Source organism: Panthera leo, chromosome C2 (assembly GCF_018350215.1).
Source record: "Panthera leo isolate Ple1 chromosome C2, P.leo_Ple1_pat1.1, whole genome shotgun sequence".
Classification (NCBI taxonomy): Eukaryota; Metazoa; Chordata; class Mammalia; order Carnivora; family Felidae; genus Panthera; species Panthera leo.
In genome coordinates this window covers 130,872,584-130,894,907 of record NC_056687.1, presented here as the reverse complement: position 1 = coordinate 130,894,907, position 22,324 = coordinate 130,872,584, and the positions used below count along the sequence as shown (strand labels likewise).

Here is a 22,324-nt window from a genome sequence, read left to right as displayed (position 1 = left end):
TTGGTCTATGTGTCTGTTTTGTGCCAACACCATGCTGTCTTGATGATTACAGCTTTGTAGTAGAGGCTAAAGTCTGGGATTGTGATGCCTCCCGCTTTGGTCTTCTTCAAAATTACTTTGGCTATTCGGGGTCTTTTGGGGTTCCATACAAATTTTAGGATTGCTTGTTCTAGCTTTGAGAAGAATGCTGGTGCAATTTTGATTGGGATTGCATTGAATGTGTAGATAGCTTTGGGTAGTATTGACATTTTAACAATAATCTTCCAATCCATGAACACGGAATGTTTTTCCATTTCTTTGTGTCTTCTTCAATTTCCTTCATAAGCTTTCTACACTTTTCAGCATACATATCTTATATCTTTGGTTAGGTTTATTCCTAGGTATTTTATGGTTCTTGGTGCAATTGTGAATGGGATCAGTTTATGTGTCTTTCTGTTGCTTCATTATTAGTGTATAAGAATGCAACTGATTTCTGTACATTGATTTTGTATCCTGCGACTTTGCTGAATTCATGTATCAGTTCTAGCAGACTTCTGGTGGAATCTATTGGGTTTTCCATGTATAACATCATGTCATCTGCAAAAAGTGAGAGCTTGACTTCATCTTTGCCAATTTGGATGCCTTTGATTTCCTTTTGTTGTCTGATTGCTGATGCTAGCACTTCCAACACTATGTTAAACAACAGTGGTGAGAGTGGACATCCCTGTTGTGTTCCTGATCTCAGGGGGAAAGCTCTCAGCTTTTCCCCATTGAGGATGATATTAGCTGTGGGCTTTCCATAAATGGCTTTTATGATGTTTAAGTATGTTCCTTCTATCCCGACTTTCTCGAGGGTTTTTATTAAGAAAGGATGCTGAATTTTGTCAAATGCTTTTTCTGCATCGATTGACAGGGTCATATGGTTCTTATCTTTTCTTTTATTAATGTGATGTATCACATTGATTGATTTGCAAATGATGAACCAGCCCTGCATCCCAGGAATGAATCCCACTTGATCATGGTGAATAATTCTTTTTATATGCTGTTGAATTCGATTTGCTAGTATCTTGTTGAGAATTTCTGCATCCATATTCATCAGGGATATTGGCCTGTAGTTCTCTTTTTTTGCTGGGTATCTGTCTGGTTTAGGAATCAAAATAATGCTGATTTCACAGAATGAGCCTGGAAGTTTTCCTTCCCTTTCTATTTTTTGGAACAGCTTGAGAAGGATAGGTATTATCTCTGCTTTAAATGTCTGGTAGAATTCCCCAGGGAAGCCATCTGGTCCTGGACTCTTATATTTTGGGAGATTTTTGATAACTGATTCCATTTTTTCGCTGGTTATGGGTCTTGTCAAGTTTTCTATTTCTTCCTGTTTGAGTTTTGGAAGTGTGTGGCTGCTTAGGAATTTGTCCATTTTTTCCCGGTTGTCCAGTTTTTTGGCATACAATTTTTCATAGTAATTCCCTGATAATTGCTTGTATTTCTGAGGGATTGGTTGTAATAATTCCAATTTCATTCATGATTTTATCTATTTGGGTCATCTCCCTTTTTGAGAAGCCTGGCTAGAGGTTTATCAATTTTGTTTATTTTTTCAAAAAACCAAGTCTTGGTTTCATTGATCTGCTCTACAGTTTATTTTAGGTTCTATATTGTTTATTTCTGCTCTGATCTTTATTATTTCTCTTCTTCTGCTGGGTTTGGGGTGTCCTTCCTGTTCAGCTTCTGTTTCCTTTAGGTGTGCTGTTAGATTTTGTATTTGGGATTTTTCTTGTTTCTTGAGATAGGCCTGGATTGCAATGTATTTTCCTCTCAGGACTGCCTTTGCTGCATCCCAGAGCGTTTGGATTGTTGTATTTTCATCTTCATTTGTTTCCATATATTTTTAAATTTCTTCTCTAATTGCCTGTTGACCCATTCATTCTTTAGTAGGGTGTTCTTTAACCTCCATGCTTTTGGAGGTTTTTCCAGACTTTTTCCTGTGGTTGATTTCAAGTTTCATAGCATTGTGGTCTGAAAGTATGCATGGTATGATCTCAATTCTTTTATACTTATTAAGGGCTGTCTTGTGACCCAGTATGTGATCTATCAGAGAGAATGTTCCATGTGCACTTGAGAAGAAAGTATATTCTGTTGCTCTGGGATACAGAGTTTTAAATATATCTGTCAATCCATCCAATCCAATGTATCATTCAGGGCCCTTGTTTCTTTATTGATCCTGTGTCTAGTTGATCTATCCATTGTTGTAAGTGGGGTATTAAAGTCCCCTGCAATTACCACATTCTTATCAATAAGGTTGCTTATGTTTGTGATTGTTTTATATATTTGAGGGCTCCTGTATCCGGCGCATAGACATTTATAATAGTTAGCTGTTCCTGATGGATAGACCCTGTAATTATTATATAATGCCCTTCTTCATCTCACTACAGCCTTTAAAGTCTGGTTTGTCTGATACAAGTATGGCTACTCCAGCTTTCTTTTGACTTCCAGTAGCTTAATAGATAGTTCTCTATCCCCTTACTTTCAATCTGAAGGTGTCCTCAGGTCTAAAATGAGTCTCTTGTAGAGAGCAAATAGATGGGTCTTGTGTTTTTATCCATTCTGATACCCTATGTCTTTTGGTTGGAGCATTGAGTCCATTTACATTCAGTGTTATTGAAAGATACGGGTTTAGAGTCATTGTCATGTCTGTAGGTTTCATGCTTGTAGTGATGTCTCTGGTACTTTGTGGTCCTTGCAACATTTCACTCACACAATCCCCCTTAGGATCTCTTGTAGGGCTGGTTTAGTGGTGATGAATGCCTTCAGTTTTTGTTTGGGAAAACCTTTATCTCTCCTTTTATTCTGAATGACAGACTTTCTGGATAAAGGATTCTCAGCTGCATGTTTTTTTCTGCTCATCACATTGAAGATTTCCTGCCATTCCTTTCTGGCCTGCCAAGTTTCAGTAGACAGGTCTGCCACTACTCTTATGTGTCTATCTTTGTTAGTAAGAGCCTGGGTATCCCTAGCTGCTTTCAGAACTTTCTCTTTATCCTTGTATTTTGCCAGTTTCACTATGATAATGTCATGCAGATGATCAATTCATGTCTGAAGGGAATTCTCTGTGACTCTTGGATTTCAATGCCTTTTTCCTTTCCCAGATCAGAGAAGTTCTCAGCTATGATTTGTTCAAGTACACCTTCAGCCCCTTTCTCTCTTTCTTCTTCTGGAATTCCTATGATACAGATATTGTTCCATTTGATTGCATCACTTTAGGTCTCTAATTCTCCCCTCATAGTTCTGGATTTTTTAAATCTTTTTCTCAGCTTCTTCTTTTTCCATAATTTTATCTTCTAAATCACCTATTCTCTCCTCGGCCTCTTCAATCCGTGCTATGGCCACCTCCATTTTATTGTGCACCTCATTTATAGCATTTTTTAGCTCCTCATGACTATCTCTTAGTCCCTTGATCTCTGTAGCATAGATTCTCTGCTGTCCTCTATGCTTTTTTCAAGCCCAGCGATTAATTTTATGACTATTACTCTAAATTCTTGTTCCATTATATTGCTTAAATCGTTTTTGACCAATTTGTTAGCTGTTGCTACTTTCTGGAGTTTCTTTTCAGAATTCTTCTGTTTCATCATTTTGGGTAGTCCCTGCAGTGGCTCCAAACTGCAGGGCACTTCCCTTGTGCTGTCTGGAGTAACTGGTGTTGGTGGTCGGGGCCACAGTCAGACTGGTGTGTACCTTATCTTCTCCTCTCCCAGGGGCAGGACTCACTGTAGAGTGGCGTGGCCCCTGTCTGGGCTACTTGCACACTGCCAGGCTTGTGGTGCTGCTTTGATGGGATCTGGTGTATTAGCCGGGGTGGATCTGCAAGGTGCACAGGGCCGCGAGGGGCAGTCTTAGCTCCATTTGCCGTCAGTGGTCCCCTGCGGGAGGGGCCCTGCAGCACCGGGAGGAACACCCGGAGGGAGGCCAACCCGCCAGAGGCGGGCGCCCACAGCGTTGGGCGTTTGCACGGTGCAAGCAAGTTCAGTGACAGGAACTGGTTCCCTTTCGAATTTCAGCTGAGGGATGGGAGAGGGTGATGGTGCTTACCAGCGCCTTTGTTCTCCCACCAAGCTGAGCTCTGTATTCTTGGGCTCAGCAACTCTCCCTCCCGATGTCCTCTTGCCCTCCCTGCTGTCTGAGAGCAGAGCTGTTGAGTTTTAACATTCCAGATGACAGCCCACTGGCTGTCAGAACTCACGGAGTGTGGCCCCTCCGCTTTTGAAGCCAGACTTCGGGGGCTCTGTCTTGCTGGGCAGGCTGCCCCTCCACCACCCTGGCTCCCTCCCACCAGTCTGTGTAGCACCCACCACCTCTCCGCCCTTCCTACCCTCTCCCATGGTCCTTTTGTCTATGCTTGGTTCCGGAGAGTCCATTCTGCTAGTCTGCTGGTGGTTTTCTGGGTTATTTAGGCAGATGTGGGTGGAATCTAAGTGATCAGCAGGATGAGGTGAACCCAGCGTCCTCCCCTGCCACCATATTCCCCTCTGAGCCTTTCTATTTTTTTTTTTTTTTTTAATATTTATTTTTGAGAGAGAGAGAGAGGGAGACAGAAAATCTGAAGTAGGCTTCAGGCTCAGAGCTAACAGCTGTTAGCTTCAGCTCTGAGCCTGAAGCTGGGACTGAACTCAACAACTGTGAGATCATGACCTGAGCTGAAGTCACACACTCAACCTACTGAGCCACCCAGGCGCCCCACCTTTTTGCATTTCTAAAGAGCCTCTATTTATTGGTCCTACCATTCTCACAGGTTCATGTTTTTATGAACATAGGTACAGGATATTTTGTACAACTTTTTCAGTCAGGTACTACTGAAAAGTGGCAAAAAATTTAATTTGGCAAAGATTATGGAAAAGCAGCCACTTATTTTCAAGCCACATTTATGGGCCAAAGGAGAATTTATGGCACATATTCACATATCCAAACAATGGAAAATAAAGAGTTTACATACATTTTATATACATACCTTTACTAAGCAATTTTTATGTCCAGGTACAGAGCCATTTACATAGATTATATTGTGCTTTGTGTTTATTCTCCATACCTAAAGTAAGAAATGCAATTTCAATAGTTAAAAATTTGAGAATATACTTGTATTAAAACAAGCAATATGTGACTACAAGCTGAGTCTATAAGTAGCCTATAAAGTAATCATATTAGCACTTCAAAAAATTTTTTAAAAATTTTTTAATGTTTTTATTTTTGAGAGAGACAGAGTGTGAGTGGGGGAGGAGTAGAGAGAGAGGGAGACAGCATCTGAAGTAGGCTCCAGGCTCTGAGCTGTCAGTGCAGAGCCTGACGTGGAGCTTGAACTCACAGACTGCGAGATCAAGACCTGATCCGAAGGGACGCCCAACTGACTGAGCCACCCAGGCACCCCCTAGCACTTCAAAATGTTGAATGAGAATAGGAAAAATTCAAATGCTATGGATGACTTGTAATATAAGAGTATAACAGATGTGTTATGAAAGTGGTAGCAGCAATCCCTATCAAAATAACACCTTCACAGAGCTAGAACAAAATAACATTCTTCACAGAGCTAGAACAAACAGTCCTAAAATTTGTACGGAACCAGAAAAGACCTTGAATAGCCAAAGCTATCTTGAAAAAGAAAACCAATGCAGGAGGCATCAGACTTCTAGTTGTACTACAAAGCTGTAATCATCAAGACAGTAGAGTACTGGCACAAGAACAGACACTCAGATCAATGGAACAGAATAGAGAACCCAGAAATGGACCCACAAACGTATGGCCAACTAATCTTTGACAGAGCAGGAAAGAATATCCAATGGAATAAAGACAGTCTCTTCAGCAAGTGGTGCTGGTAAAACTGGATAGTGACATGCAGAAAAACGAACCCGGACCACTTTCTTAAACCATACACAAAAATGAACTCAAAATGGATAAAAGACCTAAATGTAACACAGGAAGCCATCACAATCCTTGAGGAGAAAGCAGGCAAAACCTCTTTGACCTTGGTCATGGCAACGTCTTCCTCAACGTCTCCAGAGGCAAGGGAGAATGGGAGAAGATATTTGCAAATGACATATCAAATAAAGGATTAGTGTCCAAAATCTATAAAGAACTTATCAAACTCAATACCCAAAAAACAAAGAATCCAGTAAAGAAATGGGCAAAAGACATGAATAGACACTTCTCCAAAGAAGACATCCAGATGGCCAACTGACACATGAGAAAATGCTCAACATCACTCATCATCAGAGAAATACAAATCAAAACCACAATGAGATACCACCTCACACCTGTCATAATGGTTAACATTAACAACTCAGGCAACAATAGATGTTAGCGAGGATGCGGAGAAAGAGGATCTCTTTTGCACTGTTGGTGGGAATGCAAGCTGGTGCAGCCACTCTGGAAAACAGTATGGCAGTTTCTCAAAAAACTAAAAATAGAACTACCCTATGACCCAGCAACTGCACTACTAGGTATTTATCCAAGGGATACAGGTGTGCTGTTTCGAAGGGGCACATGCAACCCAATGTTTACAGCAGTGCTATCCACAATAGCCAAAGTATGGAAAGTGCCCAAATGTTCATTGATGGATGAATGGATAAAGAAGATGTGGTATATATATATACAATGGAGCATTACTCAGCAATCAGAAAGTATGAAATCTTGCCATTTGCAACTACGTGGATGGAACTAGAGTGTATTATGCTAAGTGAAATTAGAGAAAGACAAATATATGACTTCACTCATATGAGGACATGAACAGACAAAACAGATGAACATAAAGGAAGGGAAACAAAAGTAATATAAAAACAGGGAGGGGGACAAAACAGAAGAGTCTATTAAATATGGAGAACAAACAGAGGGTTACTGGAGGGTTTGTGGGAGAAGGGATGGGCTAAATGGGTAAGGGGCATTAAGGAATCTACTCCTGAAATCACTGTTGCATGCTAACTTGGATGGAAATTAAAAAATAAGTAAATTATAAAAAAAAAAGTGGTAGCAAATTTTCATTTTATTCATTCCATCTTAAGTTTATTTATTTTGAAGAGAGAGCATGTGCAAGAGGGGCAGAGAGAGTCAGTGTGGGCCTGATGTGGTGCTCAAACTCGTGAATGTGTGAGATCATGACCTGAGCTGAAATCAAGAGTGGGATGTTTAACTGACTGAGCCACCCAGGTGCCCCAACTCTCATTTTAAATATAAATATGAATTTATCTAATATATGGGTGAGTATCCCATCTCTATAAAGAATTTATCAAATTCAACACCAAAGAAACAAATAATCCAGTGAAGAAATGGGCAGAAGACATGAAAGACATTTTCCAAAGAAGACATCCAGATGGCTAATAAACACATGAAAAGATGCTCAACATCATTCATCATCAGAGAAATACAAATCAAAACCACAATGAGATACCACCTCACACCTATCAGAATGGCTAAAATTAACAACACAAGAAACAACAGATGTTGGCAAGGATGTGGAGAAAGGGGAAACCTCTTGCACTGTTGGTGGGTATGCAAACTGATGCAGCCACTCTGGAGAACAGTACGGAGGTTCCTCAGATAGTTAAAAAGAGAACTATCCTATGACCTAACAATTGCACTGCTTGGTATTTACCCAAAGGATACAAACATACAGATTTGAAGGGGTACGTGCACCCCTATGTTTATAGCAACATTATCAACAATGGCCAAAGTAAAGAGCTCAAATGTCCATTAACTGATGAATAAAGAAGATGTGGTGTGTATACAGACACAATGGAATATTACTCAGCCATCAAAAAGATTGAGTGTTGTCATTTGCAACGACGTGGATGGAGCTAGAGTATATTATACTAAGTGAAATAACTCAGAGAAAGACAAATACCATATGATTTCACTCATATATGGAATTTAAGAAACAAAACAGATGGACATATGGGGGGGGGACGAAAAACGAGGGAGGGAAACAAACCACAAAAGACTCTTAAAGATAGAGAACAAACTGAGGGTTGATGGAGGGAAGTAGTAGGCTGATGGGTTACTAAAGAGGGAACTTGTGATGAGCACTGGGTATTGGATGTAAATGATGTATCACTGAATTCTCCTGAAACCAATACTGAACTGTATGTTAACTAACTAGAATTTAAATAAAAATTTGAAAATAAAGTAGTAATTTTATTTCAATTTTATTTAATATTAGCTTCCTGCAATTAGAAACTAGGGAAGTTACAACTTCTCTGGGTCTCATTTTCAAAATAAGTGTGCTGAGATGGCTCTCATGTGCATGGCCTTTCATGTGAAAAAAAAATTTACACAAAGGGAGAGAATGGTCAAAATGGTAGTGAAAGAACAAAGCATGTGAGGTGAAAATGAAGTCTGACCCACAGTTCATAGCTAATAAAGGCTAAGTGTTAAAATACTATGGAAACTGAAATATCTCACATATACACACATGCAAATACCACCACCCCACCCCTGACATACAAAGAAAATATCCACAAACAGATACAAACAGGTGATCTCTCACAGATGTAAAAATAATAGAAGGGAATAAAAATCTTTGGAGTGCCTGCAGGACTCAGTGGGTTAAATGTCTGACTTTTGATTTCAGCTCAGGTCATGATCACATGTTTGGTTTGTGGGACTGAGCCCTGCATTGGGCTCTGCTGCTTGGGATTCTCTCTCCCTCTCTCTGCCCCTCCCCCACTCATGCAAGCTCTCAAAATAAATTAAAAAAAGAAAGGGAACAAACCTTCAGATTTAATTACATAAAGTTTAAAAAAAACTGCTGGTCAAAATTTATAAATAAGTAAAAAAATATATATCTAGAATAGAGGTTGGAAGAACATGAACCAAAATGCTAATAGTGTTTATCTTGGGGTATTGTTTTCAAGAATAGCTATTTTCTTTGTACTTTCTATACTTTGAAATGTATACACATACATATAGAAACATTGGTTATTTGTCAAATTCCTCAGATTAGCAGGGATTGAATTTAACTTCTCCCCTTTAAATATATATAATTATGGATATATACCACAATCCTTTTTTTAGTACTATCTTTCCCTCCTGTGTTGATGGTCTCCCTCTCTCCTCCTCTACATCCACTTTTATCCATTCACACCTTTGACATATAATCCAAAATAATCTGGCATGTAATCCCACTTTTCTCTGTGCTTATGTAATGGCACAGCCACATATACATGTAGGGAGCTTTTGTTCATTAGTTGATAAAAGGGCAGTATTCTACACAATGCTCTGAATCTGACTTTTGTTCATGCGCTGTCTTCTTGTAGAAACCTACCAGGTCAAATAGATGACTTTTTCTTTTTATGACGGCACATTGCACAGCTTGGGTGTTAGATGAACACATTACCATGACTATGGCTACACACACACAGAGTTCAAGTATCAGAACGATTCTACACAGACACACATGCAGAACATCCTCTGGTGCCTTTGCATTCAGGCATTAATTTAACTATTCCTAAAAAAGAGTCACTTCAGAAACTTACTTTTAGTCCATATTCTGTCCTATCTTTGTTTCCCATTTGTCCAGGCATTTTAGTTCCAGGCCAGACTCTGGCAACATCCTACACAACAAAACCAAAATTAGCACTGTTAAGTACTCTCAATTTCAAATAGAACAGATCAAACTGAAATGCAAACTGAGACAGGAGTTATTAAAATGTTGGACTTTTTCCTCATTCTGCTAGGCCCCAGTAAGGAACTAAATATGGATTTAGACATATTTACCCCAGAGGATTTCCTTTCTAAATTAAGTTAGAGCAACAAAATAAATACAGACTAAGAAACATATGTAGGAGAAAAACTCAGTAACAAGAGAGTAGCAACTGAGCTAACACCAGTTGAGAAGGAGAAAAGAAAAATTACAGGACATAAATACACGTCACACCACCATTCAAGGAAGACTTGACTGCCTGGTCTGTTTTCACTAATCTTCTGTATTAACTGACTTAATGGACTCAATCCACACCACTGCTGCTGGAATGGTTCCACTCCCCCACTCTTGCTTTTGATGTTACTCTCCTTCCCCAGAATGATTAAAGGACAGAATTAGTTATTAGAATATCGAGTTTGTCCAGTCCTGATTGTCTCTGATTCATATAATTCAAACAGCTTCACACAGTCTCTCTGATTCTGGCTTTGGTAACGGATAATACTACATCTAAAGAAGCAAATTTGAATTACATCTCAAATGGGAAAGCTTCTCATGACACATGAACTCTTGGAATATAAACACTTCTGTATCACTAATCTGACAACCCACAAAACTCCCATGGAAGTTGCTCACCATAGCATTAGAGTTGGTTACTATGTAACCAACACAGATTAAAGACAATTCTGCATGTTACAAACTATCACTTTTATTCATTCTAGAAACACACTCAGTGATAGGCACACCTTGTTTAACATTACATTACTAAAAAAGGACTCTGCCCCCCCCCCCCCCATTAAGTTTACATTCTCATTAAAAGTTCACCCTCTCTGGATTATAAAGGTATTTACCAGCTAATCCTGAATGGCAATATTTACAAACACAGAACAGTGCACTTCATGACAAATAACTAAGCTGAGTTATAAAAATAGGTTCTTCTACATGTCATTTATTTATTTCATGACAATTAACTAACGAGTCATGTTCTTCCACATGCCATTTTAATTGTGTGTGTGTGTGTGTGAGTGTGTGTGTGTGTGTGAGAGAGAGAGAGAGAGAGAGAGAGAGAGAGAGAGAGAGAGAGAGAGAAAACAAGCCTAATTTTTTTTAAAAGAGCTAGGGGTGCCTTAGTGGCTTAGTGGGTTAAGCATCTGACTGTTGACATCAACTCAAGTCATGATCTCACGGTGTGAGACTGAGCGCCATGTAGGGCTCTGAGCTGAGCATGGACCCTGCTTGGGATTCTGTCTCTCCCTCTCTCTCTGCTCCTCCCCTGCTCAAGCCCTAAGTAAATAAATAAATATTTAAAAAAATAAAAGAGCTTTGTTGAAGTACAATGCACATACCACACATTTTACTCTTTTTAAAGTATACAATTTAAATTAAAAAAAATTTTTTTTTAATTTACCCATTTATTTTGAGAGAGCACGTGTATGTGAGAGGCGGAGGGGCAGAGAGAGAGAATCCTAGGCAGGCTCCGTGGCGTCCCAACACGGAGCTTGATCCTACGAACTGAACCATAAGATCGTGATCTGAGCCAAAATCAAGAGTCGGAGGCTTAACCAACTGAGCCATCCAGGCTCCCCTGAAGTATACAATTCAAAGATTTGAGTATACACAGAGAGTCGTGTATTACCACAAATGATCTTAGAACATTTTCATTCAATCTCAAACAGATATTCCAAACCCATTAGTGGTCACTCCCTCCAACTCCCCCCAGCCCTGTGCAACCACTAATCTACTCTCATCTCCACAGATTTGCCTACAATGGACATTTCACGTAAATGGAATCACACAATATGTAGTCTGTGACTGGTTTCTTTCCCTTAGCATGTTTTCAACGTTCGTCCATGTTGTGGCATGTATCAGTACTTCATTCCACTTTATTGCTAAGTAACATTGTATGAATATACTACATTTAATTACCTATTCATCAACTGATAAACATTTGGGTTATTTCTCTTTTTTGGCTATTATGAATAATACTGCTATGAACATTCAGCAGACAGAGAGCTAAGGAACAAATAAATACACACATACGAACATATCTATTTCTCTTATATACATATACAGTAAATGTATACTGATATCTACAATCTGAATTCAACCCTATAGGGTTTGTTCTAATTTCCCTCCTTTTCATACCTGAGTATCTTTTTATAATAGTGAGAAATTTGCTCCCATTATCAATATATTCACTTATCATATTCAATCCTATAATTTACAGGAAATTATTTCAGAACACAAAATTCCTTCTCCATTTTCTATGTTCTTATTGTTTGTTTCTCCATTTTTCCTCTACTACTTCTCCCTTGCATGATACCATTCTTGACAATCTTCCCCAACAGTCTCTGTTAAGGCAAAGATGACTCTGGGAAGGAACCAGTGGGGCAGATTGGAAGGGCATTCTAATATCTGATTTCTTGGCGCAGACTTCAGAGGGCAGGATGGGAGACAGAGATGGAAATGAGAAAGCAGGAAGGAAAAGTACTGAGAAGACTGGCTGTAAGTATGTGGGTTATTATGAAACGATTCACGTCTGGCTCTGGAAAGTGAGACCAGGACTCATAAAAATGTGACAAGTACTATGACCCACCTGGAGTCAGATTAAAATTATGTGACTTGATCCCAAGAACAGACTAGAGCACTGTATGTGCAGAAGCTGAATATTTAGCATTAAAAAGAGGTCACTCAAGTTATACTTACACCAGTTGAAACAGCCCCAGGTCTCCTGTGGGTTTTTGTTTGACCATGAGTAGCAGGCTGGCCTTTAAATCCCCATCTTTTCATGACGCCTTGAAAACCTTTACCAATACTGAACAAGGTAGACATTAGAATTTATATAATAAACAGAGCATAAAATATTCCCAAGTGTGCATTTTCTTAATAGTACCTTGGAATTTTAACAACGCTGCTTATCTAAATAACTGGGAAAAGCTATGCAAGAAAACTGCAAATGAACAGTTCTTTACCTATGTCCTGTCTGCACCCCTTCCTGGAGCCTCATTCCATATAAAATGATTAATTCAAAATTATGAGACAATCTAAGCAGAGGAAGTTCTATCTGAACAGGGAGTTTTATTATCCTGTAAAACAAGGGTAAATTTCTAGAAATTCCAAAGTACTCATAAGCTATGTAGCAAGCAACCATTAAGATCCCCACCACCTGGTACTCATGCCCTTGTGTAATCACCTCCCCTGGAGTCTGGGTGCGCCTAGGAACTCAGGTCTAAGGAATAAACTGTGGCAAAACAATAAAAGGTCACTTCTGACATTAGGTTACAAAGAGACTGTGGCTTCCTACTTGGCACACTCTTCCTGCTGGGCTCTGGAGGAAGTCAACTGCCATTTCCTATAGAGTGTCATGTGGTAAAGATGTCTCCAGCCAACAGCTATGGTCCTAAGCCTTGCCAAGGCCAGGTCAGTGAGCTTGCAAGGCGGTGTTCAGGTTGAACCGAGATGACTACAGCCTTGACTGCCTGGTTGCAGCCCTGTTAGAGACCCTGAGCCACAGGCACTCAGCTAAGTTGTACTGGGATTCCTGATCCCAGAAACTGTGAGGTAATACATGTTTGTTGTTTTAAGCTGTTATGTTTTGGGGTAATGTGTTAGGTGGCAATAGGTAATAGAACACTAAATATAACAATGCCCTAATGCTGGACAAAGTTTACTTTTATAAGTTATCTGATGGATCTTGCTCTCAAGGTTTGAATAGGAAGCTCACAGAGAAACAGAATCAGAGACTAGCAATTTCTTAAAAATCTAGTATTTCAATTTTTAAATAAAACCATTCTGTTTTCAAATTCTGCTCAGTAGAGAAACATTCTGTGATGCAAGTAGAAAGTGGCTAATACTAAGGTTCAGCATTATTAAGGTTGTCTTTGTCAAATATATCAGTACAAAGATACAATGAAAGGGGTAGAATGCATTGCAAGGCTGTACCAAATATATCTGTATACTCTTAAGATAATAACTTTTTCGCCTTTCACTAGATAATATGTCAACATATTTTTAATGCTGTATTCCTTAATGTTAACAAAGCTAAATATTATTAGTGCATAGTTCAGGCCACTTACAAAATGGACAAAAAGCACAAGATCATAAAAACCATATTCTTTCCACAAGGACTTTGTTAAGTATTTGTCAATTATCAGAGAGTAATGGATTGAAGTAAGCCCATACAAGTAAAAGTTTGTCTTAAATTAAGTCAGTAATTCAACATAAAAACAATATGAACTATGTACGCGTAGAACCTAACAGCTGAATATTATCAAATTACAGGTCAAAAATTACTTGTATAGGAATAATTTAAATGTAGCTTACACCATTTTCTTCACATTAATCAACTGAATGCATCACTGATGATGTGCACATAATTCTGCCTTGCCTCAAAAACTCAAGATAATGTTTATTCCTAGTCAAAGAGCTAAAATAGTAACTTAACATATATTAAATGAGAAATCCACTATAACTTTTGCAAGGAGATTATCATCTAAGAACAGAAACTGTGATAATCAAATGTTTTACTGAAATTTTGCTTCTGAAACTTAAATATTTCTAGTTAATGCTGCATTTTAGAACATTTAAAAAATAAAATGCTTGGCAATTTAAAAATAAAGAAGAAATACCAACAAAGTTATTTGACCCTCCGGATAGTATCTGGCAAATAACACTTTAAAGAGAAAAAGAGAGGGGACTAGCAACACTAATCTAAACTGAACATGTTTTAAAAATACCACATTCTAACACTGGCCATTCTTGGTAGAAAGTTTACTAGTACCTTCTGAGTTCTCAAACTGATTCATCGCTTACTTAAAGAGTGCTAGTGTGTGCACCAATAAAACAAATGCCAGGTAGATTACAGAAGATAATTTAGGTCGTTTTAAGAGTACATGCTTATAAGAAAAAAGCGGTATCCTGAAAGTGCTAATTATCTGTTGACTAATTACAGACTGTTTTTCAATCTAGTTCTAGAATGCATCATGTTGTTATGCTGTGAACAATGGGAACCTCTTCAGTAAATAACCTTTAAACAACAGGATAAATGCAAATGACATGACAAATTATTGGCCCAATTCAGATGATGGAGAAGAGACTGCACCTGTTGATCCATGGGCGGTACAGGTATCTATTCTACTGCTTCTCTCAGTTGTCACCCAACTGGAGAACGAAAACAAAACAAAAGCCAAGAAGAGAACCGAACTATATACTTAGCATACCCAGTCACATTTCAAATATAAGGTTTTCACAGGTCACATAAAAGAAAACCTTTATTTTACTAAAAATATACACAGCACATAACACATATGCTTTACCTCCCTACCCCTTTTCTGCTGTAGGTTTTAGTTAGCAGAAAAAAAATCAAATAAAGGAAAATTCAAGTCAGAAAGAACACAATGTGAGATGTTCCGAATTTCGTGAGATTTATCAGAAAATTAGGAAAAACATAAACATTTATTTAAAGCATTTATACTTGATAAACCAAAAATTCATCAGAAAGCTCAGAGATCCTATTAAATTTAGGAGAATACTACCCTTGTTTCTCAGTCCATTTCCCCTTAGTATACTTTAAATTCATGAAGGGCAGGGGATCGTGTTTTATTCAACCCCTGTACCCAACCTAGAAAAGTCAGTTATTTTGTTACTGACTATAGCTGTGTCTTAGGAAGAAGGCTAATTCTTTTCCTATATTTTGTCCTATAGTTTCCAAATGTTGTGTATAACGGGCATGCCTTAAGATGATGGTGTTAAAAAAGGGGGAGGAGGGGCTTAAAGGTATGACAATCATAGTATCTCACAGAAGAAAATGCATAATTTAATGTTTCCCCACTGCATTTTATAAATCTCTAGAGATAACTGTTATGTGAATTTCATTCCCTTGGTGTATTATGTCAAAAGCATAAATGTCTATCAGTAGACACACAGATTTTACTACAAATCCATCATGTATTTCCCCACATTGCAGGAAACTGCCGTTGACTGCATGATTCTAGATATATTTGTATAGGTGATAAAACAAAATGCCCACAGGTGAGGAATGCTCTCAACTCCACTCATTCTGAGTCCTTGGAGAACTTCCTCCCAAATTCTCATCACCAAGTTTTTCCCTCGACATGGGCTTCATCTATCTTTCTTTCCTTGGTATTGCTTTTTCTCCTCCTTGGGAAGCAAATGGTTCCCCCTTCATTCCCAAATCCAAAGACTTTTATAAAAATCAATTTTTATTATGGAAATTTCAAAACTTAGTCAAAAGCAGAGAGACAAGTACAATGAATAACCTATGTATCCCATCACCCAGGGCCAAATATTACCAACTCAAGGCTTATTCTGTTTTATCTATTCCCCTCCTCTGTTAATGAATTATTTTGAAACAAATTCCAGGTATCATATCATTTCATCCATAAACATTTTAATATGGATCTCTTTTAAAGATCCTTTTCAAGAACAAAACCACAATACCATTATCACAATCTAAAAAAATTAGTGATTCTTAATATCAAATAACTAGTCAGTATTCAAATTTCTATGGCCTTTTTAAAAATAGAGTTGTCCTCTATCCTTCCTGCTTACCACCCTTCCCCTCACTACTCTCAGTCATCATTTCCTCCCTATTTTTCTGCTTCTTTAGCACTCTTTGAGAAGTTTCTTACCTCTTGCTGCTACATGAAACGATGGTCTTAAGAGTCCTGTGGCTGACCCTCATTTCAATATGGTTTAAATCAGGGTTGGCAAACTACAGCCTATAGTGGCCACTTTTGTAAATAAAGTTTTACTGGAACATAGCCATGTACATTTATTTACTTATTGCCTACGGCTGCTATGGAGCTATAATTTGCAACAGAGAACATAATGCTTGTAAACCTCAAAAATTTTAAATCTGGCCCTTTGAGAAAAAGTCTGCTGACTCTTGAACCTATTACTAATAAGCCAGGGTTTCACAAACTTTGCCCTCTGGCAAGAATTCTGCTACTATCTCATTCCACACATGTACTGTCCATAACTAATCGGAAGTATCACAGCCATTCAATCATAATGTTTCAGAAACAGAAACTGAACATCTCTCTTTCTTCAAGCTATGCTCCTTTAGAGACACTAGAGTGACATTCCTAAGACAACAGTCTTTTCACACAAGCTTTCCCCTGCTTTAAAAAGCAAAACAGCAACAACAACAAAAACAAGCAAACTAAACCATAACCTTAGGTGGCTGTCAGTAACTTCTTTAGCTTGGGGTATATGAGACCTTTCATAACTAGGTCCACTCTACCTTTCAAACACTGCCCATCCTAGTCATAGCAGATTATTCTGTGAATCCCTAAGTATTCCACTCTCTTTCCTGTTTTTGCTCATTCTGCTCCCTCAGCCTCAAATACCCTTCTCACTGCATTGTCTTTCTACTTTTACCATGAAAAAGAACTGAAAGTGTTTGTCGTCATGTGTTACATCAGCTACAAAGTACTTGATTTTTTTTTATTAAAAATAATCAAAATCCATTCTGTAAGTAGAGGTTTTTGTATCAGAACCATTTCTAAATTGAGTTTTACTTTTTCTCTTTACCTGATTTATGCTGTAAAAAGTTTAAGTGACTTGTACATAATCTCTCAGAAAAAAAATAACTGAGTACTAAATGGAAGAGCAGACTCTTGACTTGTCTCAAGATACCCTAAGATCAGACTATATTTTTATGGAGGTGAGGGTGGGAAAATAAAGAAATCAACTGATTGAAAACCAGCCTCTCTATGGTTAAACATTCCTATGAATAGAGGGAAATGGAGACACACATCAGGTCCTCACCAAAATCATGACTGGGCTGCTTCTTTATGAAATCGAGCAACTGAGAATAGATTAGAGTAAGATGGTATCTTTACTTGTGAAAAAGTAATGTGAAATATAAAGGCATAATGTCCAAATTAACAATCAAAAGAATCTCTTGTAGGATATAATTTGATATTACTTTCCTATGTTTTCAATTCAAACCACCCAAAAAGCTTTTCTTCTTTCTTTCCTTTTTTTTAATGAGAGACAGAGACAAAGAGACTGAGAAAGAGAGAGCCCGAGTTTGTGTGACAGGGACAGAGGGAGACAGAAAGATAGAGAACCTTCACCCAGTGTGGTACCAGACTCGGGGCTCCATCTCACAACTGGGAGATCGTAACCTGAGCCTAAATCAAGAGTCGGATGCTTAACCGATTGAGCCACCCAGGAGCCCTCCCTCCTCCCGACAAAAGCTTTTAATTAAAACTTTTTTTACTAGTAAACAAAAAAGGAAAATTTTTAATAAAATAAATTATATGCACGTAAAAGGCCCTATTAGCTAATTCATGATCTCTATCAGGATTAGCCTTTAATTTATGATAAACTAATAAGGCACAAATGTTTCAAAATTTCATTATAGCTTCTCATTTCAACAAACTCCTGCTACTTTCATCTCTGCACATTCCAAGGATAAGGCATCTCTCCGAGGACCCCCATAAACTTTAGGAATCAATTTGTACCTGATTCAGTGTTGTCTAAACCTATTCAAGCAGTGATATACAGCTCCTGAGCCCACAAGGCACAGTGGAATTTTTCAGTTGCTTTGTGTTCTATCACATTTAGTTAAAAGCTGGCACCGAACAGCTGTATAGCGGTTACCGTCTAGGATGAGTTTGTGACAGCATGACCCGAAATGTAGAATGTACTGTTTCTGTCTAAAAACCACACACCTCCCATCAATATCTGGGAACATTTTTATCAACGAGTGACTGCTAGGAGTACACGGCGTATAGTTTCCTGACTTCAAATCCAGCTTATTCAACAGTACAGAGAACCAAATATGCAGTGACTCCTTTGAATCCTCTTATAAAAGGGAGCACTTCCTGGCTGTCCTAAATAAACTCAGAAAACCCTATTTGCTGTCCTAAGTTCACTGTGTGCTTCTGAAACACAAACACACGTACACACACAACAACAACAACAACAACAACAACAAAACCCAAAAAACAAAAAACCCTCAAATAACTGAATCATTTCATAATATCCTGAAAGGACATAATAGTTTTCTGCAGGTCTTTAGCCATATCACTTTCTTCAATAGATCAGAAGACCATATTGCTGTTTTGTTGAATCTACTGTTAAGTCTTCCTCTTCATTAATATAGATAAGAGTGAGTTAATATAGATAAGAGTGAGTCTCGTGCCCTTACGGTAAAGAGCATGAAATCTACACTCAGACAAGTTAAGCCACCTGCCCAAGGACAAATCCCTGGTAAATGGAAGCATCTGGCCATGCTTTCAACCGAGGTCATACTGCCTCTTGGGAACCAGATTAGAGTAAAAACACAAAAATATCCAGTACGCTGGAGTGTCACAAAGCTTTAAAGGCATCCTCATTACTCTGTAAATTCTAGATGTAGCAGGTAGTATGTAATCTTAAAACGACATAGAGTGCTTTGTAAAGCTCCAACTTTGCTATGCAAGTCAATCTTAAGATGGCAATAACTAGATGTATCAGAAAATACCACCACACCAGAATTCCTAATGACTTAATGTTTTTTATTCATTTTAAAAGATATTTCCTACTGAAAAAAACTTTCCCCTAAAATCTGAAAACAAATAAAAAAGCAGTAATATCAACAATAGTGATGGCAGCCAATACTCTTGAGCATTTAATAAGTGGCAGGCCTTGAGCTAATAGCTTTCTGTGCATTCTCATTCAATCTTTACAACACGGCTATGAGGCAGTGCTAGAATTATTCTCATGTTGAAGATGAGGCAACAGAGAGGTTGAGAAAGCTGCCCAGGTCACACGGCTAAAGGGAAGCAAAGCCCGTGCTTTTGGCCATTCCCTATTCTGCCTCTCATTAGGCCTTACTTTTGCTGATTTTGAGTAAAAAATGCTATTTCGTATAGTTAAAAGTGAGGCGATAATAGATGACTACTATACAAATTTTTAAAGCAACAAAACAACAAAATATAACCCCAAAACACTACCCACCAAACTCTCCTTTATCTTGAAACACACATTCACTCCGATTTAAGAAGGATTAGTTTTTATAGAGGTTATTTTCTTCTATAGTTTAATCACTCATTTTGAAACTGTTTCATTACTATGCTTAAAAATGTACTGCTTTGAATAATAGTAAAGTAACTTACTAAAAATGAATTAAAATTGAAAATGTACAGGGCTAAACAGCAATTGTATCCTGAAGGCAGCACATGCCTTGTTTTCTCCTCCTAGAGTTCAGAGCAAGCATCCGCTAGAAAGAAGAATAACGGACTAGTGGGGAAGGTTTCTGCCAGGATACAGGCACCCTTCTGACAGTATGCAGGACTGGGCATAGAGGCCAGAGAGTCTTTGCTCTTTTAAGAATCCACCTGGCGGGGCACCTGGGTGGCTCAGTCGGTTAAGCGGCCGACTTCGGCTCAGGTCATGATCTCACGGTTTGTGGTTTCAAGCCCCGTGTCGGGCTCTGTGCTGACAGCTCGGAGCCTGGAGCCTGGAGCCTGCTTTGGATTCTGTGTCTCCCCTCTCTCTGGCCCTCCCCTGCTCATGCTCTGACTCTCTCTCACTCAAAAATAAACATTAAAAATAATAATAAAGCTTAATAAAACACTTGGCAGGAAAGGGCACCACACCCACGTCATAGAGGTATCAGCACCATCAGTGTCCTTCCAGTCCTTTCAGACAAGACCTAACCGCTTTTCCCTACAATGTAGAGTGCATTTTTACAGTTTTATTTTTGTTTATTCTTTCATTCTTGTCTAATTTCTTTCCTTTAAAAAAAAAAACCCTATAAAATATGACAAGCACCATTAGGATTCACCAGAAAACAGTGGGCTAAGCATCCTATGTTGAGGACAGAATCAAGTCACTCTCATCTCACCTACTGTTTATTCATAGCCATTTCCTTCTCAAAGCTGAGAGTGAAAGAAAGGGAGAACATCTATTAGAAGTTACACTGGAATGTAACTGCCATTATAGAACAGGGATATAAACTTTAAAAGATGCTAGGGCAGGGCGTGAGGAACACATCACTGTACATGCTAGTCTTAAATTTTTATTTAGAATGAATTACATAAAACTGTCATATTTCAAAGACGGGGCTTTTAACAGCATAGCTGTAAACAGGATAATGAAACTGAAAAATTATTCTGCTAGAATGGTTTTAAAAAATTTTTTTTAATGTTTATTTATTTGTGAGAGAGAGAGAGCCAGACAGGCAGAGTGTGAGTGGGGGAGGGGCAGAGAGAGAGGGAGACACAGAATCCGAAGCAGGCTTCAGGCTCTGAGCTGTCAGCACAGAGCCCGACGCTGGGCTTGAACTCACGAACTGTGAAATCAGGATCTGAGCCAAAGTCACACACTTAACTGACTGAGCCACCCAGGCGCCCCTGCTAGAATGGTTTTATATATTAGATGTAAAAACCTTTCCTATTAATTTAAATTAAATTTAGATTCTCAAGCCCTCTGGATGAAAAATGATTTCTGGTATAAAAGTAAAAATTAAAATGAACTCTGGAAAGTATGTATTTACCTCATATTCCAAAGTGACGCTAGTAAATACTTATTTATACAGAAAATCATACCCAAATTTGGCAGATAAATACAATGTATCTTTCAATGCAAGCAGATTTTCCAATGCAATTATTAACTGAGAAACATTTAAAAATTTAAGAAAGTCTTCAAGAAGAAGTTAGTACTGTTGGTCACTGGTCACTTAAAAAAAATGCAGACGATTTCATCCTTGAAGTAGTTTCTATTAACATTGTATTCTCTTATTTTAGGTAGTATTTTGTTTTAAATTTTCTTATCTATCTATCTATCTATCAATCAACAGTGTGAGGAGGGTAGAGGGGTGGGAGGGAGCAGGGGGTGGAGGAAGAGGGAGGGAGGGAGGGAGAGAGAGAGAAAGGGAGAGAAAAGAGAGAGAGAGAGAATCTTAAGCAGACTCCATGCTCAGCAGAGAGCCCAATGTGGGGCTCAATCCCATTACCCTGGGATCATGACCTGAGCATAAATCAGGTGCTCAACCAAGTGAACCCTCTTTTCAAATTTAATTTAATTTTAGTTTTTTTGTAAAGTAGGCTTCATGCCCCGCAGGGAGCCCAATGAGGGGCCTGAACTCACAACCCTGAGATAAATGCCTGAGCTGATATCAAGAATTGGATGCCCAAGCCACCTAGGCGCCCCAAATTTTCTTAGTTATTCCTAAACTATGTTTAGTCAAGCAATTAAAATTGAAGGTATAAAGTAAAAAAAATTGAAATACTCAAAATATAAGTACAGATTTAACAATTAAATATAAATATTACAATGTGAGAAAAATGAAGATTTTCAATGAGATTAATTTCAGATTTTTCTTTTCTAATGGAAAGAAGATGATGAAGACCATTAATTACTAAAGAGACCAATTTTCAGTTTTATGTTAACTAAAATGTGAGTTATAAATAGGCCTACTTTTATTGACACTGTTACTCAAAACTGGATCGATTAAATTTGCTTGCTGTAAAACAGATGTTATGTGTTATAATTTGAATACAGACTTAGGAAAAGGAAAGGATTAGGATTCCAAGTTGGGTGAAGGAGTAGGAAGGGAATGTGGTTCCACTGGTGAGCCCTTGACTGTTCTCTAGTCCAGTGTTTCTTAAAGTGTGGTCCCTGGACTAGTAGCATCTACTTCAGTAGGCGCTTGTT

At 38.3% G+C, this 22,324-nt stretch overlaps 1 protein-coding gene and 1 long non-coding RNA gene across 2 annotated transcripts in view; one reads left to right on the top strand and one right to left on the bottom strand.

Moving 5' to 3' along the window:
- LOC122229953 overlaps positions 1–15,112 on the top strand; it is an 80,853-nt gene extending 65,741 nt beyond the window's left edge. The window contains exons 3-4 of the long non-coding RNA XR_006207209.1: positions 12,085–12,157; positions 14,621–15,112. This is a non-coding gene — a long non-coding RNA (uncharacterized LOC122229953). The remainder of the gene's footprint in view (positions 1–12,084; positions 12,158–14,620) is intronic.
- MRPL3 (mitochondrial ribosomal protein L3) overlaps positions 1–22,324 on the bottom strand; it is a 51,783-nt gene that overhangs the window by 5,701 nt on the left and 23,758 nt on the right. Inside the window, exons 7-9 of the mRNA XM_042955562.1 lie at positions 12,359–12,467; positions 9,489–9,566; positions 4,979–5,056 (exon numbers count right to left, since the gene is read on the bottom strand). Coding sequence (XP_042811496.1) covers positions 4,979–5,056; positions 9,489–9,566; positions 12,359–12,467 — 265 coding nt within the window. The remainder of the gene's footprint in view (positions 1–4,978; positions 5,057–9,488; positions 9,567–12,358; positions 12,468–22,324) is intronic.